The sequence below is a fragment of the Leguminivora glycinivorella genome, chromosome 9 (assembly GCF_023078275.1).
Source record: "Leguminivora glycinivorella isolate SPB_JAAS2020 chromosome 9, LegGlyc_1.1, whole genome shotgun sequence".
Taxonomy (NCBI): Eukaryota; Metazoa; Arthropoda; class Insecta; order Lepidoptera; family Tortricidae; genus Leguminivora; species Leguminivora glycinivorella.
This window is the reverse complement of record NC_062979.1, coordinates 20,238,981-20,263,081: the sequence shown is the minus strand read 5'-3', so window position 1 is coordinate 20,263,081 and position 24,101 is coordinate 20,238,981. Positions and strand designations below refer to the sequence as shown.

The 24,101-nt window shown below is 37.1% G+C and overlaps 1 protein-coding gene across 1 annotated transcript; it reads right to left on the bottom strand.

The window, feature by feature from the left end:
* Window positions 1-22,328: 22,328 nt before the first annotated feature.
* LOC125229884 lies at window positions 22,329-23,205 on the bottom strand. Its single transcript, XM_048134820.1, has one exon. It carries the CDS (start codon window positions 23,203-23,205, stop codon window positions 22,336-22,338), a length of 870 nt encoding a protein of 289 aa, XP_047990777.1. The 3' UTR covers window positions 22,329-22,335.
* Window positions 23,206-24,101: the final 896 nt, after the last annotated feature.

Below are 24,101 nucleotides of genomic sequence, written 5' to 3'. Positions count from 1 at the left end.
AGATACATATATACATAGAAAATATCCATGACTCAGAAACAAATATCTGTGCTCATCACACAAATAAATGCCCTTACCGGGATTCGAACTCAGGACCGCGGCTTAACAGGCAGAGTCACTACCGACAGTACCGACTACAAGGCCAGACCGGTCGTCTAACCAAATAGTTTTTTGATTCTTTAAGGGCCACTTGCATCAACGAAAATGGAGGGTTAACCCGAGGGTTAAGGAACGTACTTTTATAATGATGTGTACTTTTAAAAATAACATAAAAAATAATTATGTGAGTACTAACGGCGCGCTCTTAATTTTGCGGTCACACAGCGTTTGACGGTTAGAAAGGTTACTAGTGTGTTAATTTTTAATTAAATCTAGTGCATAATGACCTATTTAAAGATTTTTTCTTCACGTGAACACGACAATCGGCAATACAGTAGGTAAATATAATTAAGAAGTTTTTATTATCCACTCGTAATCCGCGCCGGAAGCCGTATCCGCCGCGGCGCGTGATCGACTGCTCAGAGACGCCGCGATCCAGTCCTGAATACTTAATGTGGTCTGTTTCTACGTTAAAAGGCAGCAAGTCGCATAATACTTATAGTATATTTTTTCTACTCGTCGACTGTAATCTGTCAATTAGGACACCACAGACTAAACTATAAGTGCTAACTTTTCAGTGTTGGATACTCTATGGCAGTTCCGACTCAACTATAATATTAATAATATAATTATGTAATCTCATTATAGTTGACTTTAAGTTAACTGTAATAATTTCGAAAAAAGAACATCATACAATTTATATACTAATTTGCGATACTTGGAAAATTTTTCTGCATCTGAAATACATTTTTTTTTATTTGTCGCGTTATCGGCCAATCAGAGACGGTTGTTACAAACAATTGGTTGCTAGGTAATTCGATGTTGATACAACGGTGAACGACGCCATTAACATTAATTTAAACTTGCATGAATGATGATATTTCCGTCCATTGATGATGAAGATGATGACTCGTAGAAAAAGTATTGTATACAATAGTGATATAATTAAGCTTTTCACTCTCGTACTGTACTATTAGGCCACGAAGCTTTTCTGAGTACAAAACATGGTACTCGATGGTGGCTTTGTATTATATCGCGATTGTATAAAATACTATTTTAGCTCAATTAGTACTTTGAACGATAGGAGTCATACTAAGATACTAACTCATCTGTCAAAAAATGTGGTTTGTTGTATAAGACCTCTGTAATAGGTATACATACAAAAGAGGCGTTAGAACGAAATTTTTGGCCAAAACAAGCTTTCTGGCCTTGAATAATAAACGCTTTTTGTATCTACGCTTGAAGGCAATAAAATTTAATAGTATTATGTATTTAACCTCGATGGGTACTTAACTACTTACTTACCCACCTATAGGGTAATAGGTTTCACTCTCAGATATGCCTTTTACTGGGAAAAGCTTGCGGAGAAGCGGACGGAGTGGCGAAAGTGCGTTGGAGATGGTCGCAAGTTCGTCGATGAGACCTGGTTTGCGGCACTTGCTGACATAAGGGAAAGAAGACACCATAGCAAAACTTCGCAATCGGTTGCAAGCTTCCCTTGTCAGCTGTGTGGCAAAATGTGTCGCTCTCGCATAGGTCTCTTTAGTCATCAAAAGCGATGTCTGAAATAGACGCTAAGGTCAGTAGTATGCCTTTTAATAACCTAAATATGAATACGTTTTCAATTATTTTATTGTAACTTCCCTTCTAATAATACCTTTCTAGACTATTTTCCTTAATTCTATTCTAAAGAAAGCTCTGATTATGGCACATTTTCTTGAAAAAAGAATATTTAATTACCCACAGTCACTTTAAATGGACGCCATTAAAAAAATAAAACTAAATCTTCCAATAAACAGCTATTAGTGCATTCCAGTTCCGTGGACATAGTAGTTTATTTCCATTATACTGGAGTTACGGTCTAGAAACTCGTATAAACGCAGTAAACGGACTTTGTCGAGTAATCTCGTGTTGTCAAAGGAACTCTTCAAAAACGAGCGTCCGAAAATGGTCGGGCGAGCTAAATTTGTCAATTTAGTAGATTTAGTCGCATATTTTGCTGGCTTCTCTTTGATATTTGACTACTTTGTAATACGGTTTTATTGTTGAAAGTATAGGATGTTTCTGTGTCCAATGCCTAAGCTACAATGTCTATGTACCTAAGCATAACAACGGTATGTGCATTTGAAAAGTTTGGATGCCCTAGTTTGTCCAACATAGTAAGGAATATAAGTGAACTAGCTTTTCCCCGCAGCTTCGCTCGCGAGACAAAAAGTAGCCTATGTCACTCTCCATCTCTTCAACTATCTCCACTTAAAAAATCACGTAAATTCGTCGCTCCGTTTTGCCGTGAAAGACGGACAAACAAACAGACACACACACTTTCCATTTATAATATAAGTATGGATTATAAAAGTCTACCTTCTAAAGTAAGAAACGTAGAAAGAATACTCAGTGTTGTTACATGTCTGGTTTAGAATTCACATAACCTTTTTTTTTTTTTTTTTTTTTTTGACGGAGTGGGAATGCTAAACCCGGCCTAGCCAAAGTGACAATTAAAATTAAATAGTCTGACGCTATACGATCGAAACGAATTAGGCTCTGTCGCGCCACTATAGATGAGCGATAGGGATAGGGAGAGGTACGATACGCTTACTAAGGCTAAACAATTGTAACGTTGGATAGGTTCCCAGGTTTAGTTTTGTTATTCCGGCAACTAGAGCTCAGGAAACTCGGCAAATACGTTTAGCCTTTGGGCAAAATTAACGGCTAAACTTACATAACAGCACTGACTGGGTCTAAACCCAGGTTCTCTTGAAAATAGATTTAAGCGTACAGCCGGATAGCATTGAAACTCTTAGGTTCTTAGAAATCGAGATTTGGGAAATTTGGTAGCAGAAATGTAAATGGAATTAATGTAGTACCTACTATCCATACTAATATTATAAATGGGAAAGTGTGTGTCTGTTTGTTTGTCCGTCTTTCACGGCAAAATGGAGCGACGAATTGACGTGATTTTTTAAGTGGAGATAGTTGAAGGGATGGAGAGTGACAGACTACTTTTTGTCTCTTTCTAACGCGACCGATGCCGCGGGCAAAAGCTAGTGTACTATAAAAATGAAGGTCAGTAGTCAACTGCAGCTGATTTCTACAAAGAGAAACACCCTTAACCCTTAACGAACCATCGTGCATCGGTAGACTTTATTATGCCCTTAATTCTAAAGGATTACAATTGTACCTACCTACAGCTAACAGCCTAAGTCCGTTTTCACATCATCCAATCCGATATCGGATGTCGGAAGGATTTCAATGGAAAAAATCTAAGATGGCGCCTGTAGGCCTAGCACATGATGGCCGCGGGAGTATGTCGCCGCGAGATAGATGCCACGTCTTCTTCTAACTGTATTAATGACATAAGGACGGGTAGTCTATCTCGCGGCGACATACTCCCGCGGCCATCATGTGCTAGGCCTACTGTAGTGTATGGGGATATCGGTCCTATATCCGATATCGGATCGGATAATGTGAAAACGTATAACAGTGTTGCCGATGGTACCGCCGCTGATTCTATTCTATTCTATATATATCTTCGGTAAATGAGTGACGAGTGAGTGTACAGTGGCGGCGTCAAATATGTAGCAAGTTCGCAACATTTGGGGCGGCAATCTACATCAGCCGGCGAATTATGGTTTCAATTTTATCACTTACCTATGTGGATAAAGAATCCGTCACGATTTGGCAAGTATGTCAGTGTGAGAGTGACATGTGTCTTATCCACGTGGATAAGTGATAAAATTGGAAGCAAAATACGCTGAACGTACTTACACTTTATTCAGTGAGAATAATTTTACACCATACCTAAATAATAGGGCGTTTTTAGTGTTGGTTGCTAAAGACACACCTCGGACACTGACAATTAAATACCTATACGAAAGAGGCGCGTTCCTAGCACACAGTCTAAGCTTGTTCGTTAGGTGAACGCGTACTATGCTTGTATGAGTGAAATATTTATGACAGTTCGACTATTCTCGTTTTTGACAGGCGGTAACTGTTAGGTAACCGAGAGGGGGTGGGCGGCACTTTCAGTGGGGAGCGGGAGTGGCAATAATGTACGATAGTACTCTTTATTATACTGTGCTAAAGATCTCCGTTGGCATTTTGCTGAGAAACCACAGCTTGTGAAACCTTAGCTATAATATTTAATAGCGTCACACTCTTAAATGACATAAAATATAGCAATAAAGTCCCATAGCAATACTCCGAATCCGAACGGCAAACAAAACATTCATTATTAGTCGCGCTCAATCTCCTACTTCTTTTAAGACACTTCTTAAGCTTCACTTTTTATCTGATCAATGATACCTTGATAGACCCTAATCCCATATAGCTGGCATGTAATTTGTTATATATATGTATTTGTATGATTATGTATTGTATTTTATTTTTATGTGTGTAGTATATAAAGTATATTGTTTTGCGTAGTGTTTGTGCTAGATTTCCTCTAAGTCTACATTTAGTACACCTACTTACAAGGTTAAATTTATTATTCTCCACTACCTAGGTTGTCTGGAAGAGATCGCTCTTAAGTTATTGTTTATACTTACTATGTTGTTTCCTGTATTGAGGTGTGAAATAAAGAGTATTTGTATTGCATTGTATTGTATTATATCTAGAAAACTGCCATACTGTCATCTAAACCTCGTTGACCGACCAAATGCGAGTTTATTTAGCCAGTCATTAATATTCGGCATGACAGAGCAATTTCAACTGTTTGCGATGAATTACCAATGCTAATGTTAACTGTAGGTAAATAAAACAGCGTGCGAACGGAATTGTGAAAATGTGTTGTGCAATTGTCACATTTGGCAAAGAGTGGATTTTGTCAGTTTAAGATAAGTACAATAGGAGGGCCACACCTCGGACACTGGCGATCAAATATATGAAAGAGGCGCGTTCCTAGCACACAGTCTCAAGCTCGTGTAGGTGAATGAGTAGTGCGCTTGTTGAGTGAAATATGGCAGGTCGACTGTTCGCGTTTTTGACAGGCGGTAACTGTGAGGTAACCGAGAGGGGGTCGGCGGCACTTTCAGCGGGGAGCGGGAGTGGCCATACTGTACGATAGTACTCTTTATTATACTGTGGGAGAGGTCAATTTTCCGTACATACGTAGAAACATACTGCGTACTAGGCCACTCTAGAACCCTGTGTTATTGGCACCTTGCTTTATTTGTGATAGAAGTCACTTCGAAGTTAAGTGTGAAATGTTGGCCTAGGATTGAAATTGGTTGACTTACTTACCGTCACTCGTAAAGTCACCAGTCGCTGTATCTGTCAATATCCTTAAGGGGCTGACAACACCCCAACTGAGCAAAATTGATGTTACTTGCGCAGTTTTTTAAGACAAACTATTAGTTTTAGTAAGGCAAGTAAATTATATATTATTATTCATTATATTTCAACGAACATAGCCGTACTCGATACACGATTTAACGAAATCGGCTCGATAGAAAAAAATTGCAAAGATTGGTCTCGAGTTCGTCATTTAACGGTTATATGTCGTTCAATTATTCACTTAGTTGTTTTTAATTCAAATTAGAATAACAAAAATATACATATCTAAAACACTGACGAAACAGATTGCACAAATAATGCATCTTTCTATTTTATTTTAATATTTTTCCGTACCTTTCGTACCTAGCCGCCCTGTTCTGGTGACATCGCGCTCTCACTTACTCCCATGCGAATAGACAGTGTACGCTAGCTTCAAGGTCATTGGGTATTGTCAGCGTCTTAATAAAATTAGTGCAGTTTACCGCATTCTCACTGCACTGATTATAACGTTCAACAAGTTGCTATCAAGGACCATAAGTACATATAATACGGAACGGACAAAGCCCATACAAAAAAGCGTACCCCGGAAAGTATGGACCTTTTAGGTTTAAAACTAGATGGCGCTGTTTTGCAGCCTGGAAGTGGCCAAAATCATATTTTCCCGAAATATTTTTGCGTGTTTTATTTTTTATAAGAACAAATATGACATGATCCTTTATTTTAATAGGTATCATATCACGTCAATACACATTTTGAAAAACATAAATTTGTAGGCATCATCACTATAGTTATGATAGTATTTACCTATTAAATTAGGCGCTAAAAAATGATGTACGATTCTTAGTATGGAGACTGTAAATCCTATATAAATATACCTAAATAATCTTTTCTATCCGTATCAAGAAAATTGACAGATACAGGTCAGCGGTTCTCAAACTTATTTTCCCATGGAACCCTTTTGGAAAGCAAAATATCTGACGGAACCCTTAAATTAAATAAAAAAAAATGTTTTTTTAATTAGGTCTTAATCATAATAGTAAAATCTAATCACTAGATTCTTTCGACTTTCGACTGTTTTTATTTTTACAATTGGTGAATCATTGGTTTTATGGAAGAGAGTTGAAATCGCATATCAGTCAACCAAAATTCACACGGAGCCCCCAGAGAGGTTTTACGGAGCCCTAGGGCTCCGTGGAGCACACTTTGAGTATGGCTGCAGTGCTATAGGTAGTACATGTCGTATTGTTTATTCTACTGAGGCATTTTTTTTTTTGTTCTGTATCTACGTAATAAAGACTTACGTAATTTCTGTAAGGCACGAGACCTCCGGACGGTAATAAAAGTAAACCAGGTTGTTCAAAGTTTAAAACAAATGCATTGGCGACCTAAAAGCGCTACTCAAATACCGCTTTCCTTATAAAATAATTGCCTTCACTAAAAATTAGAGCAATATACGTTAAATAAAACTCATGTGTTAATTAAAGTATCGCGTGTAAGCCGCTTTGCCGAGTGAACCGTGGCGCGAGGCTTAGTCTTAATACGAATTTGTAGCATTATTACACGAACTGGGGTGGAAGACATGTTTGTAAAATACTTATATGTTATTAAATGTATATAAAGGGTTACAGTTCTCCATACAAATTTAGTTACGCTCACATTTAAACGACTAGCTAGATTACGCTGACAAAGTTTCACTTAGAATCTTTGCGGAAAGAGAAGGGGAAGCGACTCATCTCTTAAAGAACCGATTCTACCTAGAATAGGATGACGTAACATTAAATGTGTCTTCTTTGTCTAGCCCATTTCCCAGTTCAGCTGGGGTCAGGCCTCCTCGTACGCGGCGCCAGGACAATCTATCCTGGGTTTCCTCTGTGGTCAGGTTTTGTGTCCGCATTCCCTCTCGACATTGGACCACCAGGTTGCCGGTCTTCTGCCTGGTCCTGTCAGGTTGCTTGGGATGTTCATAGCCTTCCTCACTGTGTAGTTTTCGTCCCTTCGCATAACATGACCATTACATACCACCTCATTCTACTAACATTCTAGTAACAGTTACCGAAAAACTCAAAGACAGTAGAACAGGTGCTACTTTGAATGAACCACGTACATATTCATTGCGGATTTAGCTTCACTCTAAAAAAAATTTGGTTGTTCCTATCAATATTTTGATAGTCGTAGTCAAGCATCTTGATTCCACACGAGCCTGATAAGATCTTAGACAAATCAAATAAGGTAATTTTGATTGCTCTTACTTTTGCAACGTAACTGAATCGATTAAGATCTTGTTCAATAATTCCATGAAAAATAATTATGCTAACTAAATTACCTTAGTAAGTTCAACTAAGGATTGAATCAACCTATGTTACATAGTTATGCCTAACAAGTTAATAATTGATTCAAGGTGTACAATGGTTAGGAATAACAAAACACCTAAGTAATTAGTTCAATCATACATTCCCTTGTTGTTTTTAGTAATCAGCTTTATTTGAATTATATAAGATCGTAATTGTAGTGATTAACTTAACGTCAACTAAGAGAAAACTGCTCTTAGTTGGTCTTCATTTTTTAGAGTGTTTAAATGTATCTTATGTGTCAAATATTAGGTCTAGATGAGTGACGTATTTTCAAACAAGGGTGTCACTTTTGACAACAACATTACCATGTCGGTACCTAATATGTTGACGTCCCTACTAGTTCGAATCAGGCTGTAGGTATGTTTAACTTTTGTTATGGTATTAACTATTAAGTCGCTAAAAATATATATTAAAGAAAAAATGACGAGCACCACCAGTGGTGAAGGCCGGATTCGAACCGGCGTCTTTAGCAATCCGGGCTAACGCCATGAACCCCTAGGCCACCTCGCCACGCTGCGCGCGCTGGTTTTTAATTTATATATAGTAGTGTGACTACTTAAAAAAACACAAATCAAAATATTTGTTAAAATAATTTGGTTTGTTCCCATAGTTGTGTATTAAGTCGCTGATAATTGTTTGCACTTAATAGTCTTAAAATACGCCGCAGGATGTATTCACGTAGAATTTTAAATCAGATCACTGGAATATTCATTGTAGAAAATATAGGTAAAATATTTGATCCATAAAATCATTTCTGTACTTAAATGTAGGTTATTAAGTTTCAGCGCTTTACCTCAATTGAAACAAAATTAAGTATAAAGCATTTCTCCGATATAAATTCGCCTCGCATATGAACGAATAAAAATGTATTTTTCACTTCATATATCAGAATTATTGAGACATATCGAAAGAACTAATTTAATTTCTACCAACGTACGTCGGTGTTAATAGAAATATACTCGCTGTTGATTTATGTCCATGGGTTTTTAAGATATATAATATAACACACCATTATGTCGTTCTCATAAACATTTTTGAAAAAGTAACGGTTAAATCTATCTGTCTATTTATATAGATAGAACGGTTAATTAATTTAATATTAAATTGAAATAGATACATTATCATTAACGAAAAGAAAAACGACAAGGCCGACTGGTGGCCGAGTCGGGAATCAAACCCCGCCTTGCTCGCCCTTAGAGTTGGTCAAAAGGCGTCTAGCTTTATCAGAGATAACATACACCTAGCGTCGTCGGGTACCGCGGCGGGCGGGTGGTCTAGTAATGACGTTAGCCGCGTAAGCTGAAGACACGGGTTCGATTCCCGGCTCTGCCATCAGTGGGTTTTGTCGTTCTTATTTCGTGTATTGTATATATTTCAATTTATGTAGTAGTAGTGTGACTACTTGAAAAAGAACAAATCAAATAATAATTTTATTGATTTCCTAGGGGCATTTCAGAATTCGGGTCCCCCATTTAGCGTAAGTTGTTAACAAAAATTTACACGCTGTCAGTTTTGTGACGACAATTAAGCATCAAATCTGTCTAAAAAATTACTTTTTTCACATTCTGAATGTAGATGATTGTAGCTTAATGTTTATGCAATTAACACAGAAACAATATTTTTATTGAAATTTCATGCTTAATTATCGCCACAAAACTGACAGTGAGTTAATTTTTGTTAACGACTTAGGCTAATTGGGGGGTTCCAAATTCTGAAAATGTCCCTAGTTGTAATATAATGGTATTGTAAGAGTCAGCTAACCCTCAGACGTGCTTGAAGTGGTTGAGCGTGCTAGTTTTATTTCACCTTAAATGGTTACATGGGCAGGAAAGATGTACAGCTATTAGACTGTACGTGTACAATTACTTAACTAGTCTAGTCTTGCTGGAAACTACCCTGATTTTCTACTCAATACTTAATTAATTGTAATTGAGATTTCGTAGAAAGTATGACACGTAATCTGGCTTAAAATCTCCAGTACTTATTGTATTTTTACATCATGTTGCTTTATTAAATTCCCGTCACATTATTGTGATATAACACTGGATAGATGTATATTTGCTAACTTTATAAAAACGCATAAAAATACGTCCATTTCTAAATTTTTGTCCTAAATGAACTTTAAGGCGCATGACGCTTACCATATTATAAATTAATCTCGAATACAAATACAACGCTTTACGATGTAAGCGACATTCCAGTTAAAACGTTTACATACAAACACGATCAAAGCAACATACGGCCTATGCATACTAATATTATAAATGGGAAAGTGTGTGTGTCTGTTTGTTTGTCCGTCTTTCACGGCAAAACGGAATGGCGAATTGACGTGATTTTTTAGGTGGAGATAGTTGAAGGGATGGAGAATGACATAGGCTACTTTTTGTCTCTTTCTAACGCGAGCGAAGCCGCGGGCAAAGGCTAGTAATATTATAAATGGGAAAGTGTGTGTGTCTGTTTGTCCGTCTTTCACGGCAAAACGGAATGGCGAATTGACGTGATTTTTAAGTGGAGATAGTTGAAAGGATGGGAGTGACATAGGCTACTTTTTGTCTCTTTCTAACGCGAGAAAGCTAGTCATCTATAAACTGAACATTAGCACTTCGCCCATCAGTCCACATATCATAAAAGTCCAAACGTGTAACGTGCTTTCACCTGCGGTCTGAAATTTAAAACCATGCATTATAGACGTCCAATCCGACACGGTCCAATAGACGCGTTTTATAAGCGACTATACTTTCACTTAATGAACCAATTATTTCACACTTTTCCCCGAAATTTACGTTTTTGAGCGTGGATAAATGCATTCGCGCATCACGTTTTGTTAGGTAGTTTGTGACGGTTACATTGGTTTGCGTAATAGCGAAAATATAATAAGTAGAGTCCCTACTATGACTTTTGAATAGGTAATTTTTAAGCAAGGTTTATTTATACTTATAGAATTTACAATCTTCATACTAAGAATCGTACCTCGATTTTTTAGCGCCACCTATTAAATACTATCATAACTACATTTATGATGCCTAATTTTGTCTAAGTATTGACATGATATGTATCATGATTCATGATATTAAAATAAAGAAATAGGTATGTCATTTGTTCTTATGAAAAATAAAAACACGCAAGAATATTTGGGGAAAATATGATTTTGGCTACTTCCAGGCTGCGAAACAGCGCCATCTAGTTTTAAGTCTAAAAAGCCCATACATTTCAGGGCTATGCTTTTTGTATGGACTTTGTCAGTCCTATATTATATCGTTTTTGGTTTAAGAACACAAATCTTACGGAAAATGAAAGTAGGTATGAAATATTGTTCTATTGTAACCGTTGGGTGGAAATTGTAACCGTTCTATTGTAACTTCAAAAAATAATACTAGAAGCTTTTGTAAAGGACTACATAATATTACAGGCACGCGGTATACCGGGTATACCAATATTTTGCGTACTGTGACCTTGAACACATCAATAAATCGATAAAATTCTCTTACATTCGATTTATGATCTTTAGGCACTGATTGATACATAAATCCATGGATAATTAATGATCTGTTTAGGTATATGGTAAGATAGATCGATAATTGCAAGCCACATGCCTGGAGTAATGGTGTAGTTTGAAACTATTACCTTTAGATCATCTAAATTTATAAATGTAACTTACTTAACAACAAACTTTACAATACAATGCGTTGTTACGTGCTTCTGTTCTGTCTTATTAGCTGTCATAAGCCAAGAATTAAGAAGGCATGCGAATATCTTGCATTTACCAAATTACGATCAGCACTTTATTAACTCCAACCAAATCGAGCGTAAGTTTCCCTCAATTCAAAAGGTTTACCGGACCGAAAACGCTTCATTTCAACCCGTTTAACATGACTACAAAGTCATTCTTTTCGCCACACTAGTAAAACAATCGACCATAAAACGCGACGAACGTGTCCCGGACAAAAAGAGAAGGCTTGTCCCGTTTCTTAGAACATTATGTCTTATTTAAGGCGATAGAAAAAAATAGCTTGGAAAGAATAGGGCCATAAATGGACGGCAAAGACAAAAGTCGGCTACTGGTAATGTTTGGGTATTAAGTGCGCTGTTTATTGCGACATTGTTACACATCTGCACATTTTTCTCATTCAGTTTTGACAGCGAGACAATAGTGAGCTCCCGTTTTGTCACAATGACACCATTGACAGCTATCCACGGGACGCTAGTGTTTAAAACTGCGTTTATGATGCCTTAAATTGAGACAAAAGTGTTTTTATGGAACTTTTTGGCCTTTATAAAATGGCGGTAGCTTCTGTGGACTGATTTATTGTAATGGGTAGTTTATTCCTACTAGTTTTATTGCCAAATATTGCCATAGTCGGTAAATTGCAAAAAAAAGTCTTAGGGACTTAGGTAGTCAATGAGCCCGTCTAGCTTGCATCAGGCATTTTAGAATTTATCAATTCTTACTAGGGATGTACCGACTATTGTGTGTTGAGTTTAGGTTACAATGGTTGCAGGTCTAATAGCTCATAATGTTATCCTCCAAACCCTACCACGCTGGTATACACACATTAGTTCCACATATCTACTAAATTATTCAACTAAAAATGTTGTGTACGTAATTTTAAGTCAATTGTATGTTTTTTTTCTTCTTCTCTTTTTGTTGTTCTGTGTTGCATTTGTAATTGTGTGTTATTGCAGCATTCAAATAAAGCTTTTATCTATCTATCCATCTATCTATTGATTTAGCCGACTAGGCCGACTACCGACTAGTCGGCGGTTGGGTGGCCGATTAGTCGGCCGACTAGTCGGCTAGTCGGCCAGAACATAATTTTCGACTAAAATCACCAGATTTTTTAATCATTAAATCACAATTTTCATTATTTTTACAGGTTCTACGTTCTATGAGATTTTTTTCTTTTTTAACAAGCGGGTTGGCTTATTGGGTATTGATCCTGGCTATGAAATTGACAGTCCTAGGTTTGAATTTCAATGAGGGCCATTTATTTCTGTAATGATCACATATATTTCTTGTTTTGACTAACAAAGGCATAACCAATAGGTACAAAATACAACTATATCGGATGTTAATTTATTTTTGTCCTGTTTTTTTATCACTTATAAGGGGCCGACTAATCGGCCTTTTTTGCCGACTAGTCGCCGACTAATCGCCGACTACAAATGTGGCCGGATAGTCGGCTTTCCCGACTAGTCGGCGACTAGTCGGTACATCCCTAATTCTTACCGAACATAAAATACCAAATTGAAGTTACCTACTGCATTCTCCACATATATTTAAAGTTTATAATTAATTAAATTTTATGAATAAAACTAAAAGGTGCGTAATTAATCATTATCAGATTTATCAGCTAATACCTACTTATTCGTAAATAAACGTTATTGAAAAAGTTATACGACACACAGACAAATGAAAAGTAATTTTTAACTTAACATATCAAGGAGAGATAGCGGTATAAGCATACTCATTTAATTTAACTTAAATACATTACATTAATTTAATTTAAAGGATTTTTTCGTGAATTAGCATTTGTCTGGATATTAAGATACTTGAAATAAAATGCCGCCGTATGATAAAAACGAATATCCTAATCAATGGGGATCATTTTGGAAAGATGATCCGACAGTAATGCCGTTCAATAATGACATTATTTGTTGCTACCGTACACATTATAGATAGCTATGTCATATTAAATGTAAAGCATGTTTGTATTTAATGCATTAACGTTACTTGTGTAAATTGATCAAGAAATAAAAATCCTATGGTATGAGGTGGTACATAAAAGTCAAAAATATGTTTAGGTACATTTTAAACCCTTTTACATTTGGGATCGGTGTCTGTATATGTCAACTGTATAATAGCAAGCTAATAGAAGCGTACCTACTTAGGTAGTTTTCTCTCATACCTAAGTAAGTAAAAAAAATAAGTACCTAAAAAAAATAAACGTGGAGCAATTACCTAAACGTTTGCAAATATAAATAGACGTGATAATTATGTAATATAGTGTGTGCTTTCTTATACGCATTTACTCGTATACACTTTTTCTGTGACTAAATAAATCCAACTTAACCAATTGACTGACTGATAGGTACAATATTTACTGCAGGTAGGTACTCAAGTATTGTTAAATGGGACGCATTTTAAAGAAAGACAAAATTATTGCCGATTTTTTTGCGCTTCTTGTTTTCTTTTTGGTCCCAAAGTTAGTTGTAGGTTTTTTTTGTTAGTACAGAATCCTGCTTAACATTGTTCATTGCTTGATACTCTGCCTCAATAAAAATACGTGTTTAGTTGATGTTGCTCTTTATAATAACTGAATTATATAAACTGGTCATTTTTTTTTTTAATTATAAATGGGCTTACTCTTGGCCATAGACTAGCCAAAGGCAAAGACGTGGCCTACGATGGAGTGAGCTCGCCCAGAAGATGCCTGTTCACTCTTGATTTGAAGGTTGCCGGGTTATATGAACTCGGAAATAAAGCCGCCGGCAAGGAATTCCACTCCTTGGCAGTGCGCATTAAGTCCTTTTGACTGGAGTAGACCTTGTTTTAGTTTTTTGCAGCATTCGGTCGGCATATTAGTCGAGGAGGCAGCCAACCAAAACTGAAACGCACATGGGCATAACTGCGTTCAGTCTTAGGGACCTACCGCGAATAACTTCCTTCATAATATTTGTATTGGTATCTCTGTCATTCGAGTTGTAAACGAAAGAGAGGTAGATTACGAAATTTCAATGTTCGAGGGTTGTGATAGGCGTTCTAACATGAATAAAACCGCGAATCGTTATGCTATGGATATAACTTTTTCAACATGTGTTTTGGACGTAGTAAGACGCTAACAACGCAATGTTGTGATCTAAATTTAGATATTGTGATCGTACTAAACTTCAGTAACTATGTAAAATTATAATGAAGAGGCAACTACATAATGAAAAGCAATGATAAGTGTCGTTTAAGCTTGTAGCAAATTTACATCATTGACTTTCTTACGTTGATTTGTTTAAGGCTTTAAAGCAGATGCAAAGTGAGATTGGTATCATCTCATGATATTCCACGTTATAATAGTTAACAACAAAATCTCTTTAAAGGGTAAAGGATATTTTACCCCAGCGAAATCATCTGATAAATAAAAGTTTCCCCATAAAAGGTACTAACGCAAACGACCGGCCATTCCTAATAGCTTAATTTACCCGAAGCTAAGCACTCAACTTAGGATATCGATAAAAGATTTGATTCAACACTTAACAGAACTCCAAAACACTCGTAAAATAGAAAAAAGTAAATGGGATGGCAGTTGGAAAGTAACAGATCGATTACTAGATAGAGTATTTTTGGCAGTCTCAATAGTGATTCTGCCCTCGAAACAGGAGGTCCCAGTTTTGAATCATTGTAAGCACATTTTTTCTAAATATAAATGATTTTATTCGATATATCGTGGCAGCGACAGTCTAGCCTGAAGTACGTAGCCAAATGCACAAACGCTCACGATAATATCCATATCGTAGCCAGCTTTCTCTATCGTCCCTCCGTATTGGTGTGAGAGAGCCAGACTAAGCGTCAACGATTGTCATATCATTCGGCTTGGTCGGCAGGTGACAATTATTTGTAGTAGATGACTTTATACCTACATAAAAGCTTGTAAAAACAAGTTTAGAAACTAGTAATTTCCTATACTTAAAATAAAATATTTTATTCAGTGCACGAAATAAAGCACCACATAATTAGAAGAAAAATATGGACAGTAGTTATGTTCAGATATAATTTATATTTAATAAGACACAGAAAAAGATATAAAGTAAATGAATTGACCGTGACGTCACTCCTCAGTATTTCATAGTAATTCCATATTAGCAAATCGTTTTGACAGTTCTGAAAAAGAAGCTGATTTGACTAGTAGGAAACTAACCTATTGTCTCTGTATCACTCTTTCATATCAAATAATGCAATTAGCGATAGATAGTAAACAGTTTACAGATAGAGTTGTTCCATTTCTCTGCGAAGGTCTGATATTTTATTGCCCTCACTATCAGGTAAATTATCAGGACAAACGGACTGTAGGTACATGTGGTGTGAGACATTTTACTGATACACGTGAATATTTGAGCAGTACCAACTTGTTTAGCATCAAGCAGAGTTCAGCAGGCTCACTACAAGGTTATACCATGATGGCCGCCTTGGCTTTCGAAATTCTTTCTAACACGGGATCTCCGGGAGTTTATCTATGGAAAGTACACAAGTTCCGAGCCTTCGGTCGAGATCCTGAATAAATTAGTTTCCGGAACGGAGCAGAACGGCCGGGCCAATAAAAGTTTTAAACAAAAGAATCATAAAATGAGACTTCGGTAGCGAGCAACAGTTTTTCTATGATTTATAACAGCAATTGCTCCGGATAGTTGGGAGTGCTTCGGATAAAGGTTGACGCTCACATTTCACATCTGACGGTCGCTGTATGGCATCGTTTAAGCGGTAGTACTTATATCAGTTCCTTTGAATAAAGTTCCTACGTCAGGTAATACTTAATATACCTAGATTTTAAAACAAGAACCATCTATTTACGTACATCAAGATTCGTATATTTACCGTATTTGAATGCGGTTGAAATAATTTTAATAATACAAACCTTTGAAAATCAAGATAAGAGACTTTGAAGACCAAGGAGTAAATGCAAGGTATGTTAGGTTTTTATGTTAGTACACCATTGTGTGTGCGATACATCAGTTGGGGATAAACTATCAGATCAGATCAGACCAGACCAGTAGACATCATAATCTACTTACTTATACTTATATCAGCAACACATTGCTTTGCAGCGCTAGTCACAACACAGTGGTCTAGCCACCGCTTACATCCGTAAACTATGGTTCTTCCTACAGAAAAGTATTGTAGCTAAAAGCAATTCTGACCATGAAGATAAACTAAGCCAAAAGTGGGATTAAACTTTGAACCATTCTTTGGACACCGAGATAAGGTTGTTTATAAACCTAATGGTCGCTGTTTCATTTCAAGAATTGAGCATAAATATTATAATTTAGTTCACATTATATTCCAGTACAAATATACAGTATACAGTAAAGTTGTACAAAATTTTTTCAAAAGGTAAAACATTGGTTGTAAAGTGCGCTCTCACCATAAACTAGCATTGAACAGGGAAACACATGTTCGCCATTCTCCCCCGGTGTATAGAAATGTCGCGTAATGAGGCATTTCGGGAAGGAAAAGGAAAAAATAGACAATACACAAATTAAATTTTATTCGACAGCTACTGAATAGCGAGGGGTGTTTCATTTTGGAGTCACGAATTTTATATGCTTTGAGGGTAGGGTTCTACTTTTGAAGATTGTGAGCTTGGTACAGCAAATGTTTTAAAGCGTTGTTTTTATGGAACTTACTTGCTATAATTGTGGAATTATGACTGAAAAATGTCATCGCTGAAATGGTTGAATGGGTTTTATTAAATCTTTTGAGGTAATGAAATTGTATGAGCGGCAGTGCCATTTTAAATATTTTTTGTAGGTAGATAATATATTCCTTTAAACTCCCACAATTAGGTGGTTTTTAGTGCTATAATTCCTTGGGAAGCACCATATTTGAGTAAATGTAGGTATAGATTCTATCTGACTGTCCAAGGCTACTAATGTGTATAGAAACACTGCAATAGAAACCTTTGTGCTTCGGCTTATTTACAACTTTAAGTTGTCAAATATTAAATCTGGATCGTACGTCCATAAAACATGTCAAAATCATTTCTAAAAAAATTTGGAGCCCGAATGAAAAAATCTATACTAATACTAACTACTATATACTAATACTAACTACTATATACTAATACTATATACTAATACTAATACTAACACTAACACTAACACTAACACTAACACTAACACTAACACTAACACTAACACTAACACTAACACTAACACTAACACTAACACTAACACTAACACTAACACTAACACTAATACTAATACTAATATACTAATACTTACTAATAATATTATAAATGGGAAAGTGTGTGTGTCTGTTTGTTTGTCCGTCCTTCACGGCAAAACTGAGCGACGAATTGACGTGATTTTTTAAGTGGAGATATTTGAAGGGATGGAGAGTGACATAGGCTACTTTTTGTCTCTTTCTAAAGCGAGCGAAGCCGCGGGCAATAGCTAGTATAATATATTTGCTTCAACAATGTGGATACTTATGCCCTTAAGATATAAATCTTGAATAAGTTTCTCTATCAGATAAGAAACGGGTAGCAAAATACCGCATTTGCTACGAGTATAATTTTATGAGCCATAACGATTCAGGCTATTTCATTATATGCGCGATTCATTCGCGAGCGGACGGAACCGATTGAGTGAATGTTTCGAATGGCTGAACGGGATAGGAGAGTATTTCCGGATGTTCTTTCAATATAAATTAAATCAATCTTGCCAGTTACTTGCCGTTTTGTACAGAAAATCAGAAAATTATATTGTTTTTACATCAATTTTATAGCTGTTGATTTATAGGTAAAGAGTATAGTATTGTGACTATAAAGGTAAGAAAGAGTAGCTTAAACAGTAATTTTAAAAGCTTCTAGTTTATCATTTTCATTTATCAATTTAGTTTCGAAAAGAGATTTACTGGTTTCAAATGTCACTTAAATAAACCCAAATAATATCGAAATGTATGTAATAATCGTGTTAAAAGGCAAGCTAGACTAATTTCGCCTTGAAGGGTACAAATTCCTAAAAGTTAAAGCAAAAAGCCGTGTGGTGACGGGTTAAGAATTTCACCTCCCCCTTTCTTCCCGTGGGTGTCGTAGAAGGCGACTGTAGGATATGGGATAAATTATGGCGTAGGCGAGAGGCTGGCAACCTGTCACTGCAATATCACAGTTTCGTTTTCTTTCAACCCCTTATTTGCCAAGAGTGGCACTGTAACTTTAGCAGCTTCATGTGCTCTGCGTACCCCTTTATGGGAAACAGGCGTGATTGTATGTATGTATGTATGTTAAAGCAAAATGGAAGTATAATTTAGCAAGTAATTAAGTATATTTATGAGAGACTATGTAAAACACACGATAAGTTTAATTTGAAAACCAGCACTGGCGACAATCAGTTAAAAGTTTTCATATACAACGGAATTAAACCTTTTACAGCATTTTGATGTTCGGTGACTGGAGGTCCCCTATTTGAATTTAGAATAATAGATAAACGTCAAGGAGAAGGAACACTTGACGGGGCATTCGAATAGAAGCAGCGATTGGGAGTAGTTGTTTGTGATTTAACTCCCTTGAAATAAAAAGATATTGAGATAAAGAGTGTTTTGAATATATGGATGTCCTTCACCAATAGGTGTTTTAGGGTTGTAGCATTTTTTTTATCATCGGGATCGAATTAGCTCGTGATTCTGAGACGAAGCCCAAACACGTCCAGATCTGGTGAAATTCGATATTCGGGATTTAATTTGGAAAACGCCCAGCTTTGTTTCTGACTGTACCCGCACCAATATTGACATTAAAAATTACAATCCTGTCATTACAAATTTCTCCAATAGGTATAACCTTATCATTATCACTCTGATTCATGGTCACTAATAAAATTTTATGATCGAAAGTCACATAGCTTTGGTCAATAACCGTAACAGATAATACTATGGCCGTTGAGGTGCCCCATTACCTTTTAGGGCTGAAGTGTTGGGATATTAGTTAAAATCAGTATTAATATTACAAAAGGTGCACTTTTGAGTTAGTCATCGTCATTATAATTCAAAATTCTACAGCTGGATTTACTATAAAAAAAAAAACTTTATTTCAGACCAAAGTCCATACATTGACGAATACACTTAAAAAAAAAACTTATTCTAATTAAGTTAATCTTACTACTACGAACTATTTCTCCGAAGATTTGCGAAGATCATTTTTATATAATCTATTGTATGGGATATCGACGGTAGCTGCCTCGAATATTGGTCTGAGTTTTTGGAATCTTTTCCTCGGCCTTGCAATAATGATTCACCAATTATTTAAAACAACACTAGAACTTCAAATACCTACATGTTCTCTTTCTTGTTGCTTTTAAAGTCCCTTTATTAAAAAGTTTGATTAGTTTATGACTACGCCAATAAAGATGCACACAGAAAGGTGAGGACAAAGAAGCAATGTTGATAAGGAAAAAAAAATCTTCTTGAATGTGGGTACCAATGTGATTTGACAGTGACAGCGACGGTTATCGTGGCGCCACCTGGCGTCATAAAACATCAGTTTCCCCTTTATCCACGAAATTTCCTAAATAATTAATGTGTAACATTCAACCAAGAAGTTTAGATAAGTGTAATGTGTGCTATGGGTGGAGCAATCTAACACTTTCTCGAAAGTTCGTAATTACCGCAACAAATTGTGATCTACTCGTTTATTTAGAGTAACCGTGTAAGTTATCTTTGACCGTCTAAATTCAACACCTATTTGGATGCCGACATTAAATTACTGTGGAGCGGCACAGTATAGTTTTGGCGCAGTAGAGTCAAGGTGTTACCAAAGCAATCGATCGATGGCATCGATTCGATCGATGTGGCCATAGATCGATTGGTACCTTTTACACGTAAGTACTTGTTCCCTCTGTGGCAAAACAACAAAAGTGAACGACAAGAAATATCGTAGAGTTGAAAAAAAAAATGTTACCTAGTAGATTTAAAAAATCTTTGATTGTTATCAAGTAAGTATCAGTGTTTAATATTTATATCATGTAAATGAACTATAATTTTCAAAAAGTGTATTTTATTTTCTTTTAAGTAGGTAGGTATCAGCTATTTATAATGTTTTTTGCAAATCACGATTTACATTTATCCAGTAAAAAAATCTGAATAAGAACACAAGTAAAGTTTAAAAAAATAGTACTATTAAGAAAGCAGATATACAGATACAGCGTGCGTTGACAGCTATCCCTACTGCACCACCATACACTGTGATTCCGCCGGATTTTTGAAGCGTAATGAGTTTTAAAAGTTATTAAGGCAAATTACCTCTCGGCCTACCAATAAAGACGGTAATGCATGCTCTGATGGTCGGTAGCTTCTGCTTATATCGGCTCCCGTGTTGCCCATTATAGCATGATTTATCGATGAGAATCGGCCTAGGAATTTACGCGGGTCGATAGGAATTTTTAAATTGGCGGTTTTTTCAATAAGGTAGTGCTATCGTGAGTTACACGGTCATAGCTTTATAGCTTATTAGATACTTAATAACCAGATACTACGCTTAAAGTGCTGAAGTTAAAAAAAGTTGAAGTTAAGTTAAAAAAGAAGTGGTCGTCACAAATTTTATGTGTGTTTTATGTAAGCAACAGCGGAACGCGTTTTGAACGTCGGGCTTGGCCCGACTTTATAGTGAACAAGGAGCTGCAGGCGCCCCTGGGTGCGTAGCCGAATGGCACAAACGCTCACGAAACGAAACACTCGTAGATATCTATCTCTATCGCTCTTGCGTATTGGCGCGACAGAGCCAGGCTACCTTTCGCGGCGTTTCGTTTTCGTTTCGCGTCGCAGAAATGCCATTCGGCTACGGCACCTGGTGAAAGCGAGCACTGTGCGCTCTAAATGTCGGGCTTTACACGACGTTGTAACGTGCCGCCCAGGGTCCACCTCCCCGACCAACCTCCTTATAAGCGACGCGGAGGTATATATAGGCGACAGGAAAAATTTCGATAGCGCGATGTAGAACATTCCAAATTCAAAAATCAGCTAGCTGCAGTTTTTTTCAAATTGGTACTTGCATTTTTACTTGGCACCTTTGCACTCGGTATCTAGCAGAGGTGTTTATGATTCCGTTAGTAAAGATGGTACATTACATAGCGTACATACCAGTATCTAACATACGACGTGGGGCGTGGATTTGATTCACCTGGAACCTGTCACTATAATATCAATATTTATTTTTCTGCCAACCTCTTAATTCCTACGAGTGGCACTGAAGCTTTTGGGAAGACAGGCGTGAGGTAATGTACATAATTATATAATATGCAATAAAACCATTAAATTGTCACTAATTAATGTCATGTGCTGTGTTTTATTTCAGCTCAATCATGTGAGAAGTGGGTCAAGTATGACTTGCAAGTTATTGTTACAGAGGGCATACCGCGAACTACGTTCGAGGTGTTCCCCTTCTGTCACATCTAGGCACAGTGCGACCCAGAAGCAACCCATTGAAAGTGGTTCGTGGTAAGCCCTGCGACTGGAACAGCTGGAAGCTATTAGAGTTTGTAAAGATTACAGGGCTTTATTAATTTAAATTGTGTGCAAAGAATTGACTGGCTGGGCCTTATCTATTTTGACCAAAGCGCGATCTCCCAGAATTGTTTTCAATATTCAGCATGCTTGGACTGCCTAAAAAAACAGTTTATATACTTCAAGAAATCAAATAAAACAACATAATTATATTTTCCAATATGAATTTCATATCAAGTCACCTTATGCAAAACAAAAACATTGAGATACGGTCTTTTTACAGTTTTTATTCAATTCAATTCAATTCAATAATTTTATTTCGGAAAAAATCCATAGTGTTAGTGTACATTCCCTTAAACCTATGTTAGTTACATTTAAATATTATTTATTACATCTAAAAAAAAAAAACTAAAACTATAATAAATTATACACTTGGCCTCTGGATTCCATATGTACACCATCCCAGTGTCTCCAGATAGCACAAGCAGGCGATTCCAACACTAGGCGCACAAGGCTGTTGGAGCTGTCTCGCACGCGACGCATCAGGGAGGCAGTTCTTTTGCGTATTATAGCACCGAAACTGTCAGTGCGGGCCTCAGCGAACATGCCTGACGCACTGCAATAACGAGGCAGTCCCAACAGCATCCTGAACCCATTGTTATACTGGATACGCAGGGCACTGAGGGCCTTTTTAGTATAATTTGTCCACAGGCTACACGTGTAAAAGGATTGGCAAAATGCTTTAAATAGCGTTATTTTGACATTCCCATTACACCGCGCAAACCTGCGGGACAGCATATTACAACGTACCGCCAATGCCCTGCGTTCCCTCTCTATATCTGTGTCGTCCTGAAGAGTATCAGTCACCCAGTGTCCGAGATACTTAAAACGCGTCACCCTTTTAAGAGCGGTACCACACAGGCTGACTGGTGGTAGTTCATCAAAGGCCTTGTTGCCTGCTTTAAAAACTAGTAGCTCGCTCTTACTTGTGTTGTATCTCAGACCATGTGCGACTGCATACTCCTCACAGATCTCCAAAAGCTTCACTAGCGCACTGACTGACGGACACAGCAGCACCATATCGTCCGCATAACTAATGTTGTTCACCGTGGTTCCACCTACTGAACATCCGATATTAGTGCTGCTGAGTCCGGCAATCAGCTCATCCATATACAGGTTGAATAAGCGTGGCGAGGAGAGCCCGCCCTGCCTCACCCCGCAATCCAACCTATACACGTCCGAGTGCGCGCCCGCCCATCTCACCTCTATATTCTCATCTCGCATTTTCATCATTATGCAGCGTTCAACATTTTAGCGTCGTCTCGTTAGCCAGGTATCGAACAAAATGAGGCTGAATTTAAACGACATTCTACACGACAACGCTTCAACCCCAAAACGACGTAACTACCCAAGTTTTCAACGCACATACGACTTTTTGAACCAACTCGGTAGTTGACAAAAGCTGCCGTCATAAGCTAGAAAGACGTAATTACTGAGAAACTCGTATTCGGATACGGTGTTTTTGCTCTTATAAGGGATGTAAGCACAACGTCCCGAAACAAAACTTCTAAACACAAAAACATGAAGATAAAAATTGATGATTGTGTTATAGAAACACCCAAGCAAATAGCAAGTACTCTCAACGAATACTTTGCATCTGTGGGTGAGTCATCACTAGCAGGTAGCGGCGCCGGCGCGAGCGCGCCTGCGCAAGCGCCCGGCCGCCCCGTCATTGTACCTACAGTAAACTCCATTATGATTAGCGAAGTAGACGAGCGCGAAATTATTACATTAATACGGCATATGAAAAATAGAACCAGCTCGGGCATAGATGATATTCCGTCGGTACTCGTTAAATTTTGCACTAATGAATTAGTAACCCCGCTTAAGTGGTTAATAAACCAATCCTTTTACGAAGGAACATTTCCGGAACGATTGAAGGTTTCGAAAATAAAGCCGATTTTAAAACCAGGCGGTAAAGAGAGCGACCCAAGCCAGTACAGACCTATTGCACTATTACCAACTTTTTCCAAACTATTTGAAAAAGCCATGACAAAACGAATTTATAACTTTTTTGAGAAATATCACATTTTCGATAAGAATCAATTCGGTTTTCGGAAACGGCATTCGACGACTCTGGCCATCTATAACTATATCCAGGAAATACTTATTTACCTTAA

What these genes read in the sequence shown, in the direction of transcription:
- LOC125229884 (XM_048134820.1), bottom strand. Translation starts at nt 23,205, where the DNA reads ATGCGAGATGAGAATATAGAGGTGAGATGGGCGGGCGCGCACTCGGAC.